This window comes from Bos indicus, chromosome 7, assembly GCF_029378745.1.
Source record: "Bos indicus isolate NIAB-ARS_2022 breed Sahiwal x Tharparkar chromosome 7, NIAB-ARS_B.indTharparkar_mat_pri_1.0, whole genome shotgun sequence".
NCBI classification, from domain to species: domain Eukaryota; kingdom Metazoa; phylum Chordata; class Mammalia; order Artiodactyla; family Bovidae; genus Bos; species Bos indicus.
In genome coordinates this window covers 11020904-11042401 of record NC_091766.1, presented here as the reverse complement: position 1 = coordinate 11042401, position 21498 = coordinate 11020904, and the positions used below count along the sequence as shown (strand labels likewise).

General features: G+C 51.0%; 1 protein-coding gene across 5 annotated transcripts; it reads right to left on the bottom strand.

Annotated features, from left to right (window-relative positions):
- Positions 1-1883: 1883 nt before the first annotated feature.
- Positions 1884-14997, bottom strand: GIPC1 (GIPC PDZ domain containing family member 1). Of its 5 annotated transcripts, none has more exons than XM_070792663.1 (10): positions 14844-14986; positions 14161-14285; positions 11028-11082; positions 9401-9485; positions 5511-5831; positions 4477-4662; positions 4193-4373; positions 3312-3424; positions 2884-2965; positions 1884-2740 (listed from the first exon to the last, which is right to left on the bottom strand). In XM_070792663.1, exons 5-10 carry the CDS (start codon positions 5796-5798, stop codon positions 2589-2591), a joined length of 1002 nt encoding a protein of 333 aa, XP_070648764.1. In that variant the 5' UTR covers positions 5799-5831; positions 9401-9485; positions 11028-11082; positions 14161-14285; positions 14844-14986; the 3' UTR covers positions 1884-2588. The 5 variants fall into 5 exon arrangements, with proteins under 5 accessions (XP_070648764.1, XP_019819546.2, XP_019819547.2 ...); XM_019963987.2 differs by having other exon boundaries at positions 14231-14285; XM_019963988.2 differs by lacking the exon at positions 14161-14285 and having other exon boundaries at positions 14844-14992.
- Positions 14998-21498: the final 6501 nt, after the last annotated feature.

The following is a 21498-nucleotide window of genomic DNA, read 5'->3' as shown; positions in this document are numbered from 1 at the left end:
GCGCGCACACACAATGGTCTCACACTCAAACATACACAATTGTATCCCTTAACATTCCAAGACCCCGCCACCATCATGGCCTGTTTCCAGCCCAGCAGCAGCCACATTCCTCAGACCCTTGGCGTCAGCCTCTGTCACCCTGAGACAGTGTCACCCCCAACACCAGATACACCCATAGTTACAGACTCCCAACAGCCTGAAATACAGGCCCCTGAGAAAGGGACCATTACACCCCTTGTTCCTGAGTCACTAAGTTGTGTCTGACTCTTTTGCAACCCTACGGACTGTAGCCCTCCAGGCTCCTCTGTCCATGGGATTTCCCAGGCAAGAATACTAGAGTGGGTTGCCATTTCTTTCTCCATGGCATCTTCTGGACCCAGGGATCAAACCCCCGACTCCTATATTGGAGGTGGTTTCTTTACTGAGCCACCTGGGAAGTCCAAGTCTGACCCAGCACCTTGAGCAGTGCTCACAACCGCTAACACTGACAGAGCCCCCCAGCCACACCCCAAATCATCCAGAGATGCCCCCTAACAGTCCAAGACAGGCCCCACAGGTTACACACTGTATATGCCTGAGACATAAGGATGGTAACTGCCTAGATACTCCGAGATCTAGCCGGTCACACCCCTAGTAACAGCAACACCCAGAGAAGCCTGCTTACGGCACTGGACACCCCAAGATGGTCACAAAGCCACACTCCACACACAAGCCCTGCCAGTTACAAACACCCTGGAACGTAAAGACAGCTGTCACACCCTATTCCCTCAACACAGTACAAACCACCACCACCGAGAGACAGTCCTACCCCTCTCAACACCCAGACTCAGAGCCTCACCCTTTCACAACCTGAGCAATTAACACAGACATGCAAAGTGCGCACAGGTGCCCGGGGAATCCTGGAGTAACCTCTGTCCCCGTGCCCCCCTCCCAGGACCCATTGCCTGCATGTTGGAAGTGGGGAGCAGGCAGGCTCACACCTTGCCTCTCAGCTCGCCTCCAGACATTCCTGTGGGGACCTCTGGCTGGGTTCCCTTTGCTTCAATCCTTGCTCTTCCCTCCAGGTCTGGTGAGGGTCCCACCCACCCCTGCCCTGGTCCCCCCTCAATCCTCAAGGATGAAGTGGGTTGTCAAAACAAGCACTCCAGGTTTATTACATCCAGCACAGAAGTATGGTGTGCCCTGGACGCTGGCAGACCCCACACATCCAGTCAGCCTAGGCGGAGCAGGGGGCGTGGGGTGAGTGAGGGTGCATCGTGACTGCTACCCCCCAACGCCGAGCCTTGGGGTGGGCTCCTCCCCATCAGCACTGACTGGGGCAGGCTGAGACCCCATCTGAAGCCCACCTCATCTTTCTTTCTCCATACCTTCTGGCCCACACAGCAAAGAATCTGCCTGCAATGCAGAAGACTGGGGTTCGATCCCTGGGTCGGCAACCCACTCCAGTATTCCTGCCCGGGGAATTCCATGGACAGAGGAGTCTGGCGGGCTATACAGTCCACGGGGTCACAATGAGGCGGACAGGACTGAGCGAGTAACACTTTCACTTTCTGGCCTGGGGGCTCTCCAGGCCACTGGGTCGGAACAGACAAGGGCCCACTGCCTCTTGCCCACTGTTTACATCAGGCCAGAGGGTGGCGGGAAGCTTTGTTCAAAAGGGAGCAAGATTTGCACCCTGAGTAGGAGAAGAAGCTCCGGCCTTGCCTGGAAGCCTGGTGGCTTGCAGCCAAGAGCCTCATCAGGCGGAACGGGTGGGAGGGGGTGGGTGGCTGGGGCCAGCTCTTAATTCAATTTGGAGCCCGAAGAAGATGGATTTCAGCTGCTACATTCTTTCCCAGCCCCGACCCACCCTCCTCTCCCACCCCGAAGCCACCACACAGATCCAACAGCAGATAGATTCTTTATGTTCCAGACAGCAAATTCAGGTACAAAAGCCCACCACCATCATCCCTCCCTCCTGCCCCTTCAGTCTGGGGCTGAGCTGAGGGAGACATGAGGTGGGCTGGGGAGCGAGGGAGTTTGGGGAGGTTTCACAGCAGACTAGTGTTTCAAATGCGGAGGTAACAGACTCCACAGTGAGGGGGCTCCTCTGGGGAGATGGGGGTGGGGGGTGGGGAGTGGAAGAGGAGGGTATTATTGCATTTGCTGAGGGGGGACACACCCCCTCCTGCATTCCCTGCATCAGGAAACTAGGGAGGTCATGACCCCCAAACAGAACCCGAGGCCCCAGGGAGATAGGAGGGACCAGTTTGGCAGCTGAGGCGGAAAGTATTGGGGGCGGGGAGGTGGGGGTGGCCACCCAATCTGGCTGGTCCCTCTCCGCCGCTGTGCCTGACCCTGGCTGAGGTAGGTGGGGAGAAGGGCGGGGGCAGAGGGCTGGGCTCCCCAGCCAGGCTGGGAACTGACGAGGGGTGGTACCGATTGGAGGAGAGGCAGAGGCCCGGCCCCACCTCCGCTCCGCATCATCTCCGGGCTACTGAGCTGGGCCTGAGCCAGACGCTGGGGTCCGGGCTATGGTGTCTCCGCCCCAGAGGCTCCCACCGGGCCTGGCCCACTGGCCCAAGTCATCTTGAGGTCCAGCGGAAGGCCTAGTAGCGGCCAACCTTGGCGTCCCCGATGGCCCCCCAGACGTCAAAGACAAACTCATCCGGGAAGGCGAAGTCACCCAGCCGTTCATCCAGGGCCTCAGCCAGCTCATCCGGGTTCCTTTTGTCCTTTCCAAGCTCCACCATGGTGGCCGCTGGAGGGGGAAGGACGGGGGAGCAGAATGGAGGCACAGATGACAGAGGGGCTCAGGGCAGACTCGGCCCCACAGGACCTACAAGCCCCTTTCTCCCACACTCCCACCCATCCCCAGACCCTGATGACCCCCTCCTCACTTACCCAACTCTGTGTCCCTGATGCCCATGTAACTCTCCAACAGGTCATCCACCTTCTCAATGGCCTTCTCCTCAAAGGCTGAAGGCTGGGGGTGGGAAGAGGGACGATGACATTATGATAATGTGAATATACCTGTAATTATACTGAGCGCTGGGCGCAGTTTTTTTTTTTAATACCACTTTTGGTATAGAAACCCATGGTTCTTCCTCATGACAAACCCAAAAGTGGCAGTATAATTAGCCCCATTTCACAGATTAGGAAACTGAGGTCCACTTGCTCAAGAAAGGTCCCAGAGCTGGGAGGTGGCAGAGGTGGACGGACATCCAGTGCCCAGAGGCCCTCAGCTAAGAGTGATGCTGCCACCTATTTCACAGGAAAGTGGTGGTTGCGGGGGGAGTGGGGAGGGACTCAGGCTCAGCTCGAACACTCACCAGATCCTCTACTGTGGCTGGACCCCGGGATCGGAGCCGGAGGGTCCCTCGGCCGGTGCCCAGCTGGGGACCGGAGCCAGGGCGGCCACCCCCTGAACGCACGCTGATCATGTCTGTGGGAGATAGGGGGAAGGGGTGAGGACTGGAGGAGCCCAGTTCCAGCATGTTCTGGGCAGAAACCCAGACATCCCGGCCTCAGACCGCCCTCCACCTTCTCCAAGCTTCTGTAGGCTTTGGGGGCACTGGGGACTGAGGTGACCCCAGGAGGCAGGTCTCCTGACTCTGGCTTGGCCGGGGTGTAGGAGGCACAGCTAGGAGCTAGGAATGGAAAAGGGCTGGGAGGCTGGAGGGGACCACTCCTGTCCCCGGGGCCGGAGGGACGGGAAGGTAATGGGTCCTGCGTCTCTAGCTACTTTCCCCAAGGCCAAGGGGGTTTAGCTGCTGGGCAGCAGACCAACCCCATCTGCCTGGGGAAGTGTTTTAGAGTCCCCCACCCCCACGCCAGGGACCTTGAGCCCATTCCTGAGAGTTAATGAAGCTGGACAGAAAAGTAGAGGGGCAGGCATAGGGCAGCCAAGCCTGGCTTCTTGGGGCTAAGGGGTTGGCCAGGTTGGGGGCGCTTGGCTAGGCTAATGGCTCCTGGAAGCTGGGTGTGGGGGCAACTTCCTCCTTGCCTCCATCCTCCTCCTGAGCTGGGCAGAAAGCCAACACCCTCTCCCTGTCTCCCCGCAGAAAGGGTGGGGCTGCCCCACCCCCTTTCTCACGGTTACCACCTAGCTGGGCTTTGGGCACCACCTGCTGGTGGCCTTTGGTACTGCATGCGGGAGCAGGCGTGGGGTGGGGGGTGGCGGCTGGCAAGGGGGTAGGCAGCAGCCCCTCACCAAAGGCTTTTCGAGGCTCTGTGAGCTTCAATGTGAAGGTGCGGCCTCGGGGTAGCTCCTTGAGCAGCCGGGCCACCTCGTAGTGCCGGCAGCCCAGCAGGCTCTGTCCGTTGATGGCCTCGATCATGTCACCCACACTGATGAGCTGGATGTGGTCGATCACGCTGCCCTCCTTAATGCGCTGTGGGGAAGGGAGCTGTCAGCCCCTGTGGCGCCACCCTTGGGTCCTACCATCATAGGCTAGGCCTTACCCTCCAGACTCTGGGTGCCCCACCCCCAGGTACCTTGATGAAGGCATAGCCAGCCCCATTGTCTGTGATGGTGAGCCCCAAGGCCTCCTCCGACTTGAACACCTCCACTTCCTTGCGCTGCCCCTTGACGTGGGCAAAGATGAAGTCCTCCAGCCCGATCTGCCCCCCCAGGAGCTTGTCCATGTCCACTTTGTGGGTGTTGAGGGTGCAGAACATCACCTGCAGGAGTGGGAAACGTTAAACCCTCACCTTTCTCCCATGCCCTTTGCCAACTGCTACCTGAGGGGGAAGGAAGGGGTGCTGAGAAGGGCTTGGAGGTATCCCCCCAGTGCCTGACCACCCCGAGCTCAGTCAAGGTCCCCACTAGGATGTCAGCTCTGCTAGGGCTGGGTTTCTGTCCTAGAAAAAACTCCCTACTGGTTCCAGGGCATAGAGCCTGGCATGCAGTGGGTGATCAGAAAATGCTTTTGGAATGAATGAAGGGGCACAGATACCCATCCTGCCTACTGAGACCCCTGCATCTACTTCCTGCAAGATCTCACTGTCACCTTCCTTGCTTCCTCCATTCCTTTGGCCCCTGAAATCCTTAGGGTCGGACCTCCCAAAGAATCACAGCAGGGTGATCTTGCATCTGACCTCCAGCTCCCACAATCCGCTGAGCTACAAACCCCTCAATGTAAGATGGGAATGTAGCATCCACCCCTGGCTGTCCATTCCCACAATCCACTGGGGCTGAGGCCTCCCAGTGCTGACGGGAACTCAGCACCCAGTTCTGGTCTCCAGTTACCCACAATACATTGGGCTGCAGGTCTCCTAATGCATGCCTGACTGGAACTCAGTATCCAGCTGTGGCTACCAGCCCCCATAATCCACTGGGGCACAGGCCTCCCAATGCCTGATGAACCTCAGCATCCAGCCCTGCCTCCAGTTCCCCATAATTCACTGGGGTAAAGCCTCAGTATTTGCAGCTTCAGCACCTAAGCCACAGCTCACAAACAGGATGCACATTCCGGCCTCTCTCTAGCTCACCATCAGGGAACCCCAGTGCCCAGCTCCCCAGTAGGTACCTCAGCAGCTGGCAGCCGGAAGGCTTCAGCAATCTTGCCATACAACTCCTTGACGTTGGTGAATCCCTCGATGCGGCCAGTGGGACTGCCATGGGCCAGCTGGGTGTGGAAAACGAGGCGGGGCCGCAGGGCGGGGGGAGGGGGGGGCAAGCCCATTTGGGGGCCCCCCGCCCCACCTCCGCCCAGGGGCCCCGGCTCCCCCACGCCCAGCCCACCACGGCCTGGCTCAGCCTCCTCATTTTCCACCAGAGGTGGCGCCTTTTTCCGCCGCCCCAGTCCTAGTGGCATGAGCAGTGAGAGGAGGGGGTGCGCCCAGGAAATCTGCAGGACAGGAAAAGGTGTTCAGGGCCTGCGTTGAAGCCTCACGCCGCCTTGCCCCTACAGGCCCAATGAAATTAATCAGAGAACAGGCTGGCCTCAGTTCAAAATCGGGTGCCAGCTCAGAGCCAGGCAATCACCCAGCCAGATGACTGGCCAAAGGGAACCTGGGAAAAATGCCTCATATAAGTGATTCAAACTACCACGAGGGCATGACACTCTAAGTCCCTCATGTGTGCCTATTCACACTCTTTTCCCTCCTAATAAACACTTTGTTTCACTTAAAAAAAAAAAACACAAAAAACCTGGTCCTAGCACTTACACAACTGCACAGAAATAATATCAGCTAATATCTACCATAACTGCTAACTGCTCTGTGATCTTACTTTATCCCTACATCAATCATGGGGACCATATTATTGTCCTGATGTGATTACATGATGTACCATAATATGTGATTATGCCCATTTAATAGATGAGAAAATGGAGGCTCACGGCCTACGTTTCTCTATTTTTCTATTGGTTGCAATCATTAGTGCTGTGCACAAAAAAATTTCTGACTCTTCCCTTTCCAAGCATGTAAGCAGATGGCATTCCTGGCCTCTTTATGACTGGGTAAGCATACGACCAGTTCTGGACAATGAGTTGTGAGAGGAAGTGACACGTGACATTTCTGGGCTGAAGCATTTAATTACTGGAGCAAGAACCTCCACAGATCTAATTTTCCCGGTAGGGTGACCAGCCACATTTGATGTGGTGGCAGCCCCACCAGGCCAGGCTCTGAGTGACTACAATGAATGAAACCCCCCTGCTAAGCTGCACTGGACATGTAGCAGGAACAAAAAATAAACCATTGTAGATTATGACTGCTAAGATTCTGGGGGATGCTTGTTACTGCAGCAAAACTTATCCTGACTGATACACGTTTTTTCTTTCCTCTCCCTCCACTCTATTTTTCTATCTCTCTCTTCCTCCCTCCCTCCCTTCAAACAAATATGTTTTGGGCACTAACTATATTCCATGCACCACTGTAGATATTGCCTTCAATAAGATAAGCAAGGTCCCACATTTCCTGACCCAGAGTAAATAAGGAGCCTGTGATGAAGGGTTAATGGATGAAGAAAACAATCTTATATGGGTAAATTCTAAGAGTTTACAAATACACACACATATGTATGTGTGTGTGTGTGTGTATACACCATGGGTGTATGTGTTTAAGTGGATACATGCATGTGTGTGTGTGTGTGTGTGTGTGTATGTTTTTAAAAGCTTTAGTTAGGGAATTCCCTGGCAGTCCAGTGGTTAAGACCCAGCATGGGTTCAATCCCTGGTTGGGTAACTAAGATCCCACAAGCATGTGGTGCAGTCAAAAAAAAAAATGCTTTATTTAATAATTCAAAGCTGTAATTAATAATTTCATAAAAGTTTGCTAAACAGTATACCTGTGAAGGTAAGAGAAAATCTCTGTGAATGACTCAAGCACATTACTGAACCACTGAGCAAAATGTATGCTGCAAATATTAAAATAACTTCAATTCTTTAAAAAAAAAAAAAAGACAAGCAGTAAGGTCCCTGACTAGGGCCATCATGAGCAGTTACACAGGTTGTTCACTGTGCCAAAGCACCAGACCCGGGGTTGCATTTTTCGAATTCACTCCTAGTTGCTGCAGAGGTGAGCTAGCTGGGGCTCCGTCCATGCTGTCCAGAAGCATACAGTTCAGAGAAGCTGTACAGTGAGCAAGCAAATGTGTAAATATTCAATATAATTTCTAAGAGTGCTATAAAGACAATAAAACAAGTTTTACAGACAAGGTCACAGAGGACCTGCCTCTCTGGGCAGGCGAAGCTGAGACTTGAAAGACAGCAGGAAATATCCATAGGAGGATATGAGGCAAGAACATCAGGCAGTGAGAACAGCTAGCGCAAAGGCCCTGAGGTAGGGATTTCCTTGACATGTTTGAGGATCAGCAAGGAGGCCTGTGTGGTTGGATCCCCAAGTAAGAGGGACAGTGGGAAAAGGTGAGGGCAGAGATGTAAAAAGAAAAGACATTACTTTGCTGACAAAGGTCCGTCTAGTCAAAGCTATGGTTTTTCCAGTAGTCATGTACGGATGTGAGAGTTGGATCATAAAGAAAGCTGAGCACCAAAAAACTGATGCTTTTGAACTGTGGTGTTGGTGAAGACTCTTGAGAGTCCGTTGGACTGCAAGGAGATCAAACCGGTCAATCCTAAAGGGAATCAGTCCTGAATATTCACTGGAAGGACTGATGCTTAAGCTGAAACTCCAATACTTTGGCCACCTGATGCAAAGAAATGACTCACTGGAAAAGACCCTGTTGCTGGGAAAGACTGAAGGCAGGGGAAGAAGGGGACGACAGAGGATGAGATGGTTAGATGGCATCACTGACTCGATGGACATGCGTTTCAGTAAGCTCTGGGAGCTGGTGATGGACAGGGAAGCCTGGCATGCTGCAGTCCATGGGGTTGCAAAGAGTCAGATACAACTGAGCAACTGAACTGAACTGAACTGAGAGAGGTAACAGGCAGACTGTGCAGGACCCTGTTGGCCAGAGGCTGAACTTGGGCTTTTTATCTGAGTGAAATGGCAGTCATGGGAGATTCTGAGCAGATTCACAATTAAGCGAGCGACCAGTGTGGCTAGAGTGGAGTGAGCAATGGAAGAACACGAAGAGGGCAGGTAAAAGAGGTGATGAAGAGGGACTTCCCTGGTGGTCCAGTGGCTAAGACTTCACGCTCCCAATGCAGGGGGCCCAGGTTCGATCCCCAGTCAGGCAAATAGATCCCACAGGCTGCAACTAAGAGTTTGCATGCCCAACTAAGACCTGGTGCAGCCAAATGAATAAATATTAAAAAAGAAAAAAAAAAAAAAGAAGAAGCAGCAATGGAGGTCAACTGTATAGGCCTTTATAGACAAGCAAAGAGTTCATGTTTAAGTCCAAAGTCACAGAAACTGGCCCCAGCCCTCAGGTCTGACTCCCAAGCCCAAGTTCATCACAGTGATGCTGTCCCCTAGATGATTCAGTCTCCCTGGGCCTCAGATGCCTCACCTGTAAATGGGGACATTCCATCCACCTGGCCAGGTTGTGGTAAGGATCAGATTATGCCAAATTATATTTTTCTATGTAAGGGGGACTTCTTGCTCCCTCCTTTCAGATCACCTCTTCCCTAGGGCTTTCCTGGATTCAGTAGAGCCCCTGAGCTGTACCCATTTTCATTCATCCATCTGTTCTCCAACACCTCCTCTAACATCACCTGGTCCAGTCCTATCAACACTCACCTAGAGCTTCTCAGGTGGCTCAGTGGTAAAGAAGTCCCCTGCCAATGCAGGATACATGGGTTTGATCCCTGGGCTCAGAAGATCCCACATGCCATGGAGCAACTCAGCCCATGCGTCACAACTACCGAAGCCCAAATGTCCTAGAGCCCATGCTCCACAACAGAAAACATTGCGATGAGAAGCCTGTACACTACAACTAGAGAAGGCCCCAGTGCAGCAACGAAGACCCAGAGCAACCATAAATAAATAAATCTTAAAAGCAAAAACAACTCACCTAGACCACTGCAGCTGCCTTCTCTGAGTCTCCCAGCTTCTGCCCTTGCCCTCAATGGTCTCTCAAGACAGCAGCCAGAGTGATCCTGTAAAACATAAGTCAGGTCACATTTGTCCTCGCTCCAACCCCTCCCAGGGCTTCTACCTCACTTGGAATAAAAGTCAATGTCCTCCCCTTGGCCTATGGGCCCCAAATGACCAGCCCACATCAGCCATATGCCCTCACTCCCTGCCTCTGTCCCCCCTTGCTCATTCCCTGCAGACACAAGGGCCTCCTCCCTGGTCTTTCAACACACTGGATGAAGTTCAACCTCAGGGCCTTTGCACTGGCTGTGCCCTCTGGTAGCCACCCAACTCACTCTCTTACCTCTTTCAGGTGGAATCCATACTTCATTCATTTAGCTTGTTCATTGTCTGTTTTCCAAAAAGGGCAGGGAACTTTGCCTGTCTTACTCATTCCTCTATTAGCTCAGAGAACACAGGGCCTGGCACAGGGCAGCTGCTTACTAAATACTTGGGGAATTAATCAGTGGATGGATTAATGAATCTAATAGTCACCAGCCCACCGGTCTCTATGCCCAGTTCTGGGGAGACAAAAAAGCACAGGCCGTAGCATCTGCCCTCAGTAGGATCTTGTCTCCCCAGCAACAGTATAAGTCCTACCTCTGGGGTCCCTTATTCCTTGCTTCCCAGCATAATTCTGGACACAAAGTAGGTGCTTCATCTAACCATGAAGACAGTGAGATTTTGTTTTTTACTCCCCTTCTAATCAGTGATACTAAACAACCTTTAAAACATTTGAAACCATTTGGATTTGCCCTTTTGTAAACTACTTAAGTCTTTGCCCATTTTTAAAAACCACAATTTTTTTTCTTGCTATGCCATGTGGCTCATGGGATCTTAGTTCCCTGACCAGAGATTGAATCCTGGCCCTCAACAGTCAATGAGCAGAGTCCTAATCACTGAACCACCAGGGAATTCTCTAAAACTGCATAGTCTGTTTTTAATTGCAATGCCTAGTCTTTTTCCTTATTGATTTGTGGGAACTCTTTATATATTCTAGATACTAGAAATAAAATACATTCTGAATGAATAAACTGGTACTGCTCTGTCAAGTTATTTCACTTGACTCCCTTAATGATGCTACCAAAAACAACAAAACCCCCTACATCATCACCTCCCCTGGCTCCCCTCCTACCACTCCCTGTACATCTTAGCAGAATGCAAAGAACATAAATATTAAACCTGGATTCGCCACTTATTAGTTGTGCAACCTTGAGCAAATGTCTTAACCTTTCTGAGTTCCAAAGAAATCATACATGTGTTTGGAACAGTTCCTGGGACTCAGTAAGAGTTCCACAAATGCTGGTGACAATTACTACTATTTCTGTCTGTATCATCTTTAGTCAGCTGCCAAGATTCAAACTCCCTCTTTTTCTAGGGCCCCTACATCCTGCTCACCAACTCCCAACTTCCTTACTCTGCCTACACTTGATGCCCTGGTTCAGGCTGGCTTCATGTCTTACCCAGGACAGGGAAATAATGGTGGTAAGTGGGTGGTTTATGAATTTGTTTTCCAGGCCAGAAGAGGCAGAGTGGCCTGGCTTCAAATCCCACCCGTCACTTACCAGCTGAGTGGCTGTGGGCAAGTCACTTCACTTGATGGGGCTTCAGTTTCCTCATCTGAAAAATGGGCAGAATTACTGTCTCTCAGAGTGCTTATGGGAATCCAAAGAGTTTATGCAAGTAACTCAATTAGCACTTTGCCTGAAATTTGATTTAAGAAAATTATTACTCTCACTGTTATTACTGCCTCTTCCCTTGCCCTGCCCAGGAACATCCCAGTCCTCTCTGCCTGTCAAGGCTTACTCCTGGCCACCTCCTCCAAGCAGCCTCCTCCGCTTGTCCCTGCCTGTTACAACCACCCCTGTGGTCCAGACAACTCAGGACCATGGACTTAATTACATGCTGTTCTGGCAGAATTCTTGTCTTCCAGTCTTAGGCTGTTATTTAAATTCATGTCTCTATTTTAAAACATAAACCAGATTGTGTTGCTCCCCAGCCTCAAGTCTTACATCGGTTTCCCACATGATAGAAGAAAAGCTCTAAACTCCTTAATGTGACCCACAGATCCCCACAGAATCACATTCTGGGTTCTCTCCTGCCCCAGACATACCATGCCAAGCTTGGCCCAGCCTCAGAGCCTTTGCCTTGGCTGTGCCCCCTACCTGATCCTTAGAAAGCTGGCTTCTTTTTGTCATTTAGATCTTGGCTCCAAAGTTACCTCTTCTGAGATCCCCCTTCTTACAGATTCTACCATGCCACTCCCTCATATTTTATTCATAGCATTTATCAACCTCTGTAAGTGTTTTCTTTATTTACTTGTTATTAACAATGCCAAAGAATGCTCAAACTACCGCACAATTGCACTCATCTCACATGCTAGTAAAGTAATGCTCAAAATTCTTCAAGCCAGGCTTCAGCAATATGTGAACCGTGAACTTCCTGATGTTCAAGCTGGTTTTAGAAAAGGCAGAGGAACCAGAGATCAAATTGCCAACATCTGCTGGATCCTGGAAAAAGCAAGCGAGTTCCAAAAAAACATCTATTTCTGCTTTATTGACTATGCCAAAGCCTTTGACTGTGTAGATCACAATAAACTGTGGAAAATTCTGAAAGAGATGGGAATACCAGAACACCTGACCTGCCTCTTGAGAAATTTGTATGCAGGTCAGGAAGCAACAGTTAGAACTGGACATGGAGCAACAGACTAGCTCCAAATAGGAAAAGGAGTACGTCAAGGCTGTATATTGTCACCCTGCTTATTTAACTTCTATGCAGAGTACATCATGAGAAATGCTGGACTGGAAGAAACACAAGCTGGAATCAAGATTGCCGGGAGAAATATCAATAACCTCAGATATGCAGATGACACCACCCTTATGACAGAAAGTGAAGAGGAACTAAAAAGCCTCTTGATGAAAGTGAAAGTGCAGAGTGAAAAAGTTGGCTTAAAGCTCAATACTCAGAAAACGAAGACCATGACATCTGGTCCCATCACTTCATGGGAAATAGATGGGGAAACAGTGTCAGACTTTATTTTTTGGGGCTCCAAAATCACTGCAGTTGGTGACTGCAGCCATGAAATTAAAAGACGCTTACTCCTTGGAAGGAAAGTTATGACCAACCTAGATAGCATATTCAAAAGCAGAGACATTACTTTGCCAACAAAGGTCCGTCTAGTCAAGGCTATGGTTTTTCCTGTGGTCATGTATGGATGTGAGAGTTGGACTGTGAAGAAGGCTGAGCGCCAAAGAATTGATGCTTTTGAACTGCAGTGCTGGAGAAGACTCTTGAGAGTCCCTTGGACTGCAAGGAGATCCAACCAGTCCATTCTGAAGGAGATCAGCCCTGGGATTTCTTTGGAGGGAATGATGCTGAAGCTGAAACTCCAGTACTTTGGCCACCTCATACTCATTGGAAAAGACTCTGATGCTAGGAGGGATTGGGGGCAGGAGGAGAAGAGGACGACAGAGGATGAGATGGCTGGATGGCATCACTGACTCGATGGACTTGAGTCTGAGTGAACTCCAGGAGTTTGTGATGGACAGGGAGGCCTGGTGGGCTGCGATTCATGGGGTCAGAAAGAGTCGGACACGACTGAGCGACTGAACTGAACTGAACTGAACAACTTGTTTGTTGCCTGTTCACCCCCCAATAGAATGGCAGCTGCCCAAGAGCAGGGATTTCTCTTGTGGTCACTACTGTACCCTCTATGCCAGGAACAGTACCTGGCCTGTGGTGGTGGTGGTGGTGGTTTAGTTGCTAAGTTGTGTCCAACTCTTGCGACGGCCACCAGGCTCCTCTGTCCATGGGATTTCCAGGCAAGAATACTGGAGTGGGTTGCCATTTCCTTCTCCAGGGGATCTTCTCGACCCAGGGATCAAACCTGTGTCTCCTGAACTGGCGGGAGGATTCTTTACCACTGAACCACCAGGGAAGCCCACCTGGCACATAGTAGATACTTAATAAATATGTACAGAACGAATGAATAATGTGTCTTATGCCCTCATTCTGACTACTCTCCGAGCCCCCCTATCCTCAGAACATGCCTACTGTACAGTTTCAAACTGCCACCTCCCTACCACACTCCCAGTCTCCTCTTAAACTTGAACATAGGTATGGAGGAAATGAGCTTCAAGTCAGCTAGTGGCACTGAGCAGGTTGGCTGGAATCCCACATCCCTACCCTCTCTTCACTGGGAAGGGCCTGGAACTTAACAAGCCTACAGCCACACAGAGTTGCAATGGGAGGAGCAGGAAATGGGGAAGGGGGTTCCTGAGAGCTCACGCAAGATAGGGAAGGGGACACCACGCCCATGCTCCCCTTTTCAGCAGTGTATTGCTTGGAAGAGGAGGGCGGGAGGCCTCTGAATCAGTCTTGAAAAACCGGCTCATGGGTGTTTCCAGGGAGAACGCCTACTGTCCGGGGCCCAGGCCTCCCCAGGGGCCCAGCAGCCACAGGACCCCAGGGGTCCCCACCACCCACCTATCTCTCCCACAGATGTCACTCTCTTCTCAGGAGCCAGTATTCTGGTCTTGCTTTTCCAGCTTTGGGGAAAAGGGACATGGGGGCAGCTTCCTGTCTGAGCAGCTGGTGAAAGCAAAGACCAGCAGGTGTGCCCCAGATGGCTGTCTGGTTGGAGGGAATGGAGTGGGAGGAGCTGGTCAGAAACACCTGAGCCCTGAAGCCACTGGATACCTAGTCTAGTGGCGGAGATTCCAGTTCTGGACTCCGAGGCATGGGTTTGAGTCCCAGATCTGCCACTTACTCGCTGTGTGACCTTAGGCAAGACACTCCACCTCTCTGGGTCTGCTGCTTCACCTCTGAAAGAAGTAACAGCAACTTCCATGAGGGGTGATTCAATGATCCGCATGGTAAATACCTGACACGGAAGTGTTCAATGAATGCTAGCCCGGGTGATTTTTTTCATTATTACAATCGGGACCTCGATCCTCCCAAGGCGCACCCCACCCCCTCCCCAGGCCCTGGACGACTGGGACAAGGCCAGCTTCTGGGACAAGGCCAGCTTCGGGGACTTGCCCGAAATACCGACTCTGCGCCTGTCCCCACCGGGACGGGTACTCTCCAGAGGTGCAGGGGGCTGGGGTGCGGCTGGAGACGCCATCCCGGCGCCGGGAGGCGTTCACCCCTGACCCTAGACGGAAGGCAGGCGGCCCTCCCGGAATGGGACTCGGACGTTTCCCCGCGTCCCGCCCCTCCACCCCACTCAGCCTAGACCTCCAGCTGCGTCCATGGGGCCGGCCCCACCCCGCAGGATAGGCCGAATCCCCGCGGGTCCGCGATCTCGCGGGTCTGCTCCGGGGTCCCCGCGAGCGGCCGCGATGGACTCTCCTCCCCGCCGCCTTGCAGGGTATACTCACCTGAGCTTCCTTAGCCGCCGCCCAGCTCGCCCACCTCTTCTCTCCGCAAACTCTGGCCCGGGCCTCTCCGGCAGCCACCGCCAGCGGGCGGGGCTGGCGCCCACATCTGGCCAATCAGAAGCGGCCGCCCGGCGCTCGCGGCCAATCCACTCCACGCCGCCCCCCTTCGGGTGGAACCCGAAGGAAACATTCCAGAGGGATCCCTGCGCTTCACTCGATTCTTCATGACACCTCCCCCGCGCCGCGAAGCGTTGGACCTTCCCGCCCCTCCTAAGCCGCGGCGGGCTGTACCACCGCGAGGCTGCGGAAGGGGGAGCTGAGGCCGAGCCCGAGCCAATCTCTGGGAGGAAGGAGGCCAGCGGCCAATGGGAAGCTGGGGGCCCCGGACCACGTGTTCTTGGCTAAGTGTCCGTGTAGGGTGCTGTGGGTGCTAAGAGGCGGGGGACCAGTCGTGGAAGTCAGGTGACCGATACTGAGTTTGGGGGTGGGTGGGTGGGGGGGGGGTAAGGATACAAACTTCCAAAGTCCAGAAAATGGAACCCTTTCGGATACCCGGAGGAAGCCAAGGGCTGTCCCTAATCCAGTCCTCCACTCGGCCTGCCCATGCCCCAGCTCGGCCATCCTCAGGGCGGATAAAAAGATGTATTCATTCTGGGCGGGAGGGCGGGGGACTGAGATGAATAGGGAGGGTCCCGCGTGTCCGGCGTCCTGGATGGACAATGGACAAGGACATTCATTCATTCATTCATTTACTCATCAACTATTTAAGGCGCTCCTGCTCCGTGCCAGGCTCTGTCCTATCTCAACAGATACGTCTACGAGTAAGCTGAATGAATGTGCTCTTGGTAAAGGAAACAGGGCATGCAAAGGCTTGGAGGGCGGACAGAGAGATACAGCACACTTTAGAAGAGGGCAATAGCGAAGGAGCTTGCAAAGCAGCTACCAAAGCATCTTTAGGTTGCAGTGGTACGAAAGACAAGGGCAAAACGGTCTGTTCGCTTGCTGGTTGACCAGCGAATATTTATTGAGCACATATTTTGTGCTAGATTGCAAAGGATAGCCAGCCAACCCAAGTCTCAGCCCTCAGGGAGCTGACATTCACGAGTCTGTCTCCTTCATCTCTGTTGGCCCTCCGTCCCCCACCCTCCAGTCCTGAGAATGGCACAGAGCGGGATTTCCGTATACATACGTGGATGAAAGAACTAGGTAATCTCACCATCTCCAGGTTTGGCTTGTAACTGGAATTTCTTAGGCAGAAGCAGGTACAAGAAACAAAGACACAAATGCACCCTTCCCAGGCCAGGACAAACCTAGACAGCATATTTAAAAAAAGCAAGGACATCACTTTGCCAACAAAGGTCTGTATAGTCAAAGCTGTGATTTTTCCAGTTGTCATGTAGAGATGTGAAAGTTGGGCCATAAAGAAGGCTGAGCACCGAATAAGTGATGCTTTCGAACTGTGGTCCTGGAGAAGACTCTTGAAAGTCCATTGGACAGCAAGGAGATTGAACCAGTCAATTCTAAAGGAAATCAACCCTGAATACTCATTGCAAGGACTGATACTGAAGCTCCACCTTTGGCCACCTGATGCAAACAGCCGATTCACTGGAAAAGACCCTGACACTGGGGAAGACTGAGGGCATGAGGAGAAGGGAGCGACAGAACATGAGATGGTTAGATGGCATCACCAACTCAGTGGACATGATTTTGAGCAAATCATGATTTTGATTATCTCACTATTGGGAGAGAGTGAAGGACAGGGAAGCCTGGCGTGCTGCAGTTCATGGGGTTGCAAGGAGTCAGCTACTATTTAGTGACTGAACAACAATAGGCCAGGACTGTCAGTTCCCAGGACAGATGACATTTCCTTGTTCTAGGAACAACAGCCACTCGGACAGCTGGGGCCAGATCAAGGATTCACTGTGTGTTCTGGGAGTTGTAGTTCTTGGAGACTTCAACTGTTCAAGCCTCATGGAATGAGTCTTTGCAGTTCCCTGGGTGAGCTGCTGCACATTCCAGCTGGGCTAGGGCCTGCAGAGTGGTAAAGTGAAGGGGAGAGTGGGCCCTGGGCTGTTGCTGAGGGCTGCCTGGCCAGCCCCACCCAGCTGGCAAATACTGAAACTGCTGTGGCAGCGGGCACAGCTATTGTCCTTCTCTTCCTGTTCTGCTGACCTCTGCCACCCCCACTGAGCTATCAATTGCCTCTGGCTAGGCCAGTGCCCTCTGTGGGACTGTCTCCATTGTGCTGCTTGTGCCTGACATCTGAGCTGCTTCCTTCTACACATCTGGAGAGACGGTATGTGAGACATGGGGATAACAGAGTCCTGAGCAGAATCCACCTGAAGCCACCTGTTGACTGATGAGGAAGTGCCCAGGGAGGGGTGAGCAGGTTGCCCAAGGGCACAGAGCAATACTGGGTATCTCCTTCCTTCTTGATTTTATAGCTCAAGAGGTTGGGAGGCCCAGCTGGCGAGGAGCTCAGATTTTTTTTTTTAATATTTATTTTTAAATTGGAAGATAATTGCTTTACAATGTTGTGTTGGTTTCTGCTGTCCAACAATCAGCTGTAAGTATACATATATTATCCCCCTCTGAGCCTCCCTCCCACCCACCCCCATCCCACCCATCGAGGTCATCACAGAGCACTGAGCTGAGCTCCCTGTACTATATAGCTGCTTCCCACTGGCCATCTGTTTTACACATGATACTGTAAATGTTTCCGTGTTTCTCTCTCAATTCGTCCCCCACGCCCTTGTCAGGAGCTCAGATTTGAATGCTACCTCTACCCTTGTGTGTGGGGAGTTGGGGGTGGAGTTCTGGAATGCCAACTAATAGATGCAGAAGGAAAGATCAGGTTAGAAAAACACCATTTTTCATCTACCAGAGGAATGATTGATTCAGACAGTTCTTTGTTAAATGGGGCAGTAGATATTCACTGTCAAAGAACCAGCCCGCATATCACTTGTTAATTTCAGTGGTGAAAAAGTTACCTTGGAAAAGGTGCAGTGGAGAAAGCTGGCAGTCACCACTGTAACCAAGTGATAAAAAGATATGACCTCTGATAGAATAGGCTGTCTCACTATTACTGCTGTGATGTATTACTCAGAAAGACACATCACCTTCGAAGAACTTGGTCCTGCCCAAAGTGTTTAACCTGAATCTGATTGTTGTTGTTCAGTCACTCAGTTGTGTCCGACTCTTTGCAACTCCCTGGATTGCAGCATGCCAGGCTTCCCTGTCCTTCACCTTCTCCTGGAGTTTGCTCAAATTAATTACTAGGGAAAAAAACAACAACAACAGACACAACCTGATGGAGGGACATTCTTTAAAAAACAAAAACAAAATGGTCTGGACTCTTCAAACAGATTCATGTCATGAAAGGCAAAATCAATCCATTAATTAAATGAATAAATGACTGGTAAATGGTTCTAGATTGAAGGAGATAAAAGATAGAAGACAACAAAAATCAGTCTTTGATTCTTGATTGGATCCTTGATAAGAATTTCAAAGAATGGTAAAAGTTATGATGGATATTCTTGGGATAATCCAGGATATTTGAATGTTGCCTGAATATTAGACAATAATACCATATCCACGTTAAATTTCCTAAGTGTGAGTGTTGTGTTGTGGTTGCACAAGCTGCTGCTGCTGCTAAGTCGCGTCAGTTGTGTCCGACTCTGTGCGACCCCATAGACGGCAGCCCACCAGGCTCCGCCATCCTTGGGATTCTCCAGGCAAGAACACTGGAGTGGGTTGCCATTTCCTTCTCCAATGCATGAAAGTGAAAAGTGAAAGTGAAGTTGCTCAGTCATGTCCGACTCTTAGTGACCACATGGACTGCAGCCCACCAGGCTCCTCCATCCATGGGATTTTCCAGGCAAGAGTACTGGAGTGGGGTCCCATTGCCTTCTCTGGGTTACACAAGAGAATATTCTTACTCTTAGGACATACACACTGATTTGCTTGTGTGCTAAGTCGCTTCAGTCGTGTCCAACTCTTTGCAACCCCATGAACTGTGGCCCGCCAGGCTGCTCTGTCCATGGGATTCTCCAGGCAAGAATAGTAGAGTGAATTTCCGTGCCCTCCTCCAGGGGATCTTCCCAACCCAGGGATTGAAACTGGGACTCTTACATCTCCTTCATCGGCAGGCAGATTTTGTACTGCTAGCACCACCTGGGAAGTCCAAACACTGAATTACTAAGTGTTAAAGTCACGATGCCCGCAACTGTCACGTGGTTCAGAAAAAATTATACACGTATAAAACATTTTATATACCATATTATAATATTGTATACATCCCTATGAACATATAGGGAGATAGAGAAAACAAATGTAACAAAATAATAACAATTGCTGCTGAATCCAGGAGAGTGGAATATGGGTATCACTTTACTATTCCTGTAAGTTTTCTAAGCTTTGAAATTAAAAAAAAAAAAAAAAATAAAAAATATATATATATATATATATATATTTATTTTTGGCTGCACTGGGTCTTGTTGCTGTGCACGGGCTTTCTCTAGTTGTGGCAAGTGGGGGCTACTCTATTTGTGATACTCAGGCTTCAGTCCATGGGGTTGCAAAGAGTCAGACACGACTGAGTGAATAAGCACAGCACAGGCTTCTCATTGCAGTGGCCTCTCTTGTTGCGGAGCATCGGCTGTAGGGCACGTGGGCTTCAGTAGTTGTGGCTCGAGGGCTCTAGAGTGCAGGCTTAGTAGTTATGGTCCACGAGCTTAGTTTCCCGTCAGCATTTGGGATCTTCCTGGATCAGGGATCAAACTGTGTCATCCCTTGCGTTGCAAGGCAGATTCTTAACCACTAGACCACTGGGAAGCCCTAGCTTTGAAATTTTAAAAATAAATACCTGAAACGAATACTTCTACTCCCCTCCCATCCCCAAAGGCAAACTTCCAATGGGTTTATAAATAAATAAATATTTTAGAAATAAACGACAACTCCTAAAACAGTAGGGCTACTTTCTGGAGGGACAATGAGCAGGTCTCCTTTCAAAATACATATTCAGTCACTACCCATCTCTTCCTTGACCCCCACCTGGTCCAGCCCCAACCAATTTCTCCCTGATCTCCCAGCTCCACCCTGGATTACCGCCGCCCTGCCCCCCGCCCCCGCCCCAATCTATTCCCCCCACTGGCAGCCAGGGGGCACCTGTGAGCACCCAAGTCTGCTCCCATTCTTTCGCTGCTGATGACCCCCACACCAAGAGGCCATGTGCCCTTGAAATACTTCAGTGAAATATTTCATCTGGAGTCAGGCCCAGCCACACTGATGTCCAGCATTATTTTCCCAAGGAAAGTTGGGCCCGCATTGAGACAAACCACCCAGACCTCAACTCAAATTTCTGGGTAAAAGCAGATCATGTCATGTCCCTCCTGACTCAAACTCTTTCAACTGGCTTCTCTTCTGCCTCAGGCATGTGGGCCTGTCTCAGCAGGGCCCTGACTCTGGGCCTGTCTCATTCCTGGGCACACCCCACGTTACTCTCTTCTGCTGTCTCTGCTCCACCCACACCAGGCCTCCAGGGCCTCATGTTCTTCAGCTCAGAACTGCTTTATGCATGCCCCTGGTCTTCCTTGGAGCTTTATCCATGGGGCTGCTGCTCCAATGGCCTGTCTCTGAGCCCTGACAAGTTCCTGTACCTTGGATGGTATGCCCAGGACCTGCCACGTATGCGTCCTCTCTCCAAGCTCTCTGGTGATGGGAAGTACCATACTTTGCCCACTACAGGTTGCATAGTGGACCCTTAGAAGACATGCCCGTGTGCCTGAATCTGCGACTATAACCTTATTTGGCATCAGGGTCTTGCAGAAGTAATTAAATAAATTGAGGATCTCAAGATGAGATCATCCTGGATTTAAATGGGCCCTGAATGCAATGTGTCCTTTTAAAGAGACAGAAAAGAAGATACAGAGGACTTTCCTGGTGGTCCAGTGGTTAGGAGTCTGCCTGCCAATGCAGGGGACACGGGTTCGATCCCTCGTTTGGGAAGATTCCACATACCGAGGAGCAACTAAGCCTGCATGTCCCAAAGTTTGAGCTCCACAACAAGAGAAGCCACTGCAATGGAAAGCCCATGCTTGCTGCAACTAGAGAGTAGCCCCCTCTTGCTGCAACTAGAGAAAGCCAATGAGCAGCAATGAAGACTCAGAGCAGCCATAAATAAATAAATAAAATTAAAAAAAAAAAAGAAAACACAGAGACAGGAAGGGGAGATGGCTTCTTGTGAAGATAGAGGCAGAGATTGGAGTGAGGTAGCTACAAGCTAAGGAAGGCCAAGGATTGTTGGCAGCCCCCAGAAACTGGGAGAGGTGTGTGGAACTCACTTTAGGCTCCTTCAGAGCCTAAAGCAGAAGCCAACCCTACTGAGACCTTAGTTTTGGCCCTGTGGTTGCCTGAACTGCAAGAGAATAAATCCTGTTGATTTAGGCCTCCCAGTTCGTTGTACTTTGTCACAGCAGCCGCAGGAAACTAAAACAGAAGTCTCTGTTTCCTGGCAGACTATGAGCTCCACGAGTTCCTCCCCAACTGCTTTGTTTGCCTCTAGCTGGATCTCCTGGGGCTAGTGAGCTGGCCCTCAGGAACTGTGCCCAATGACTGATGCATGAATTGTGTTGTAGGAACAGAATCCTAGGAAAGA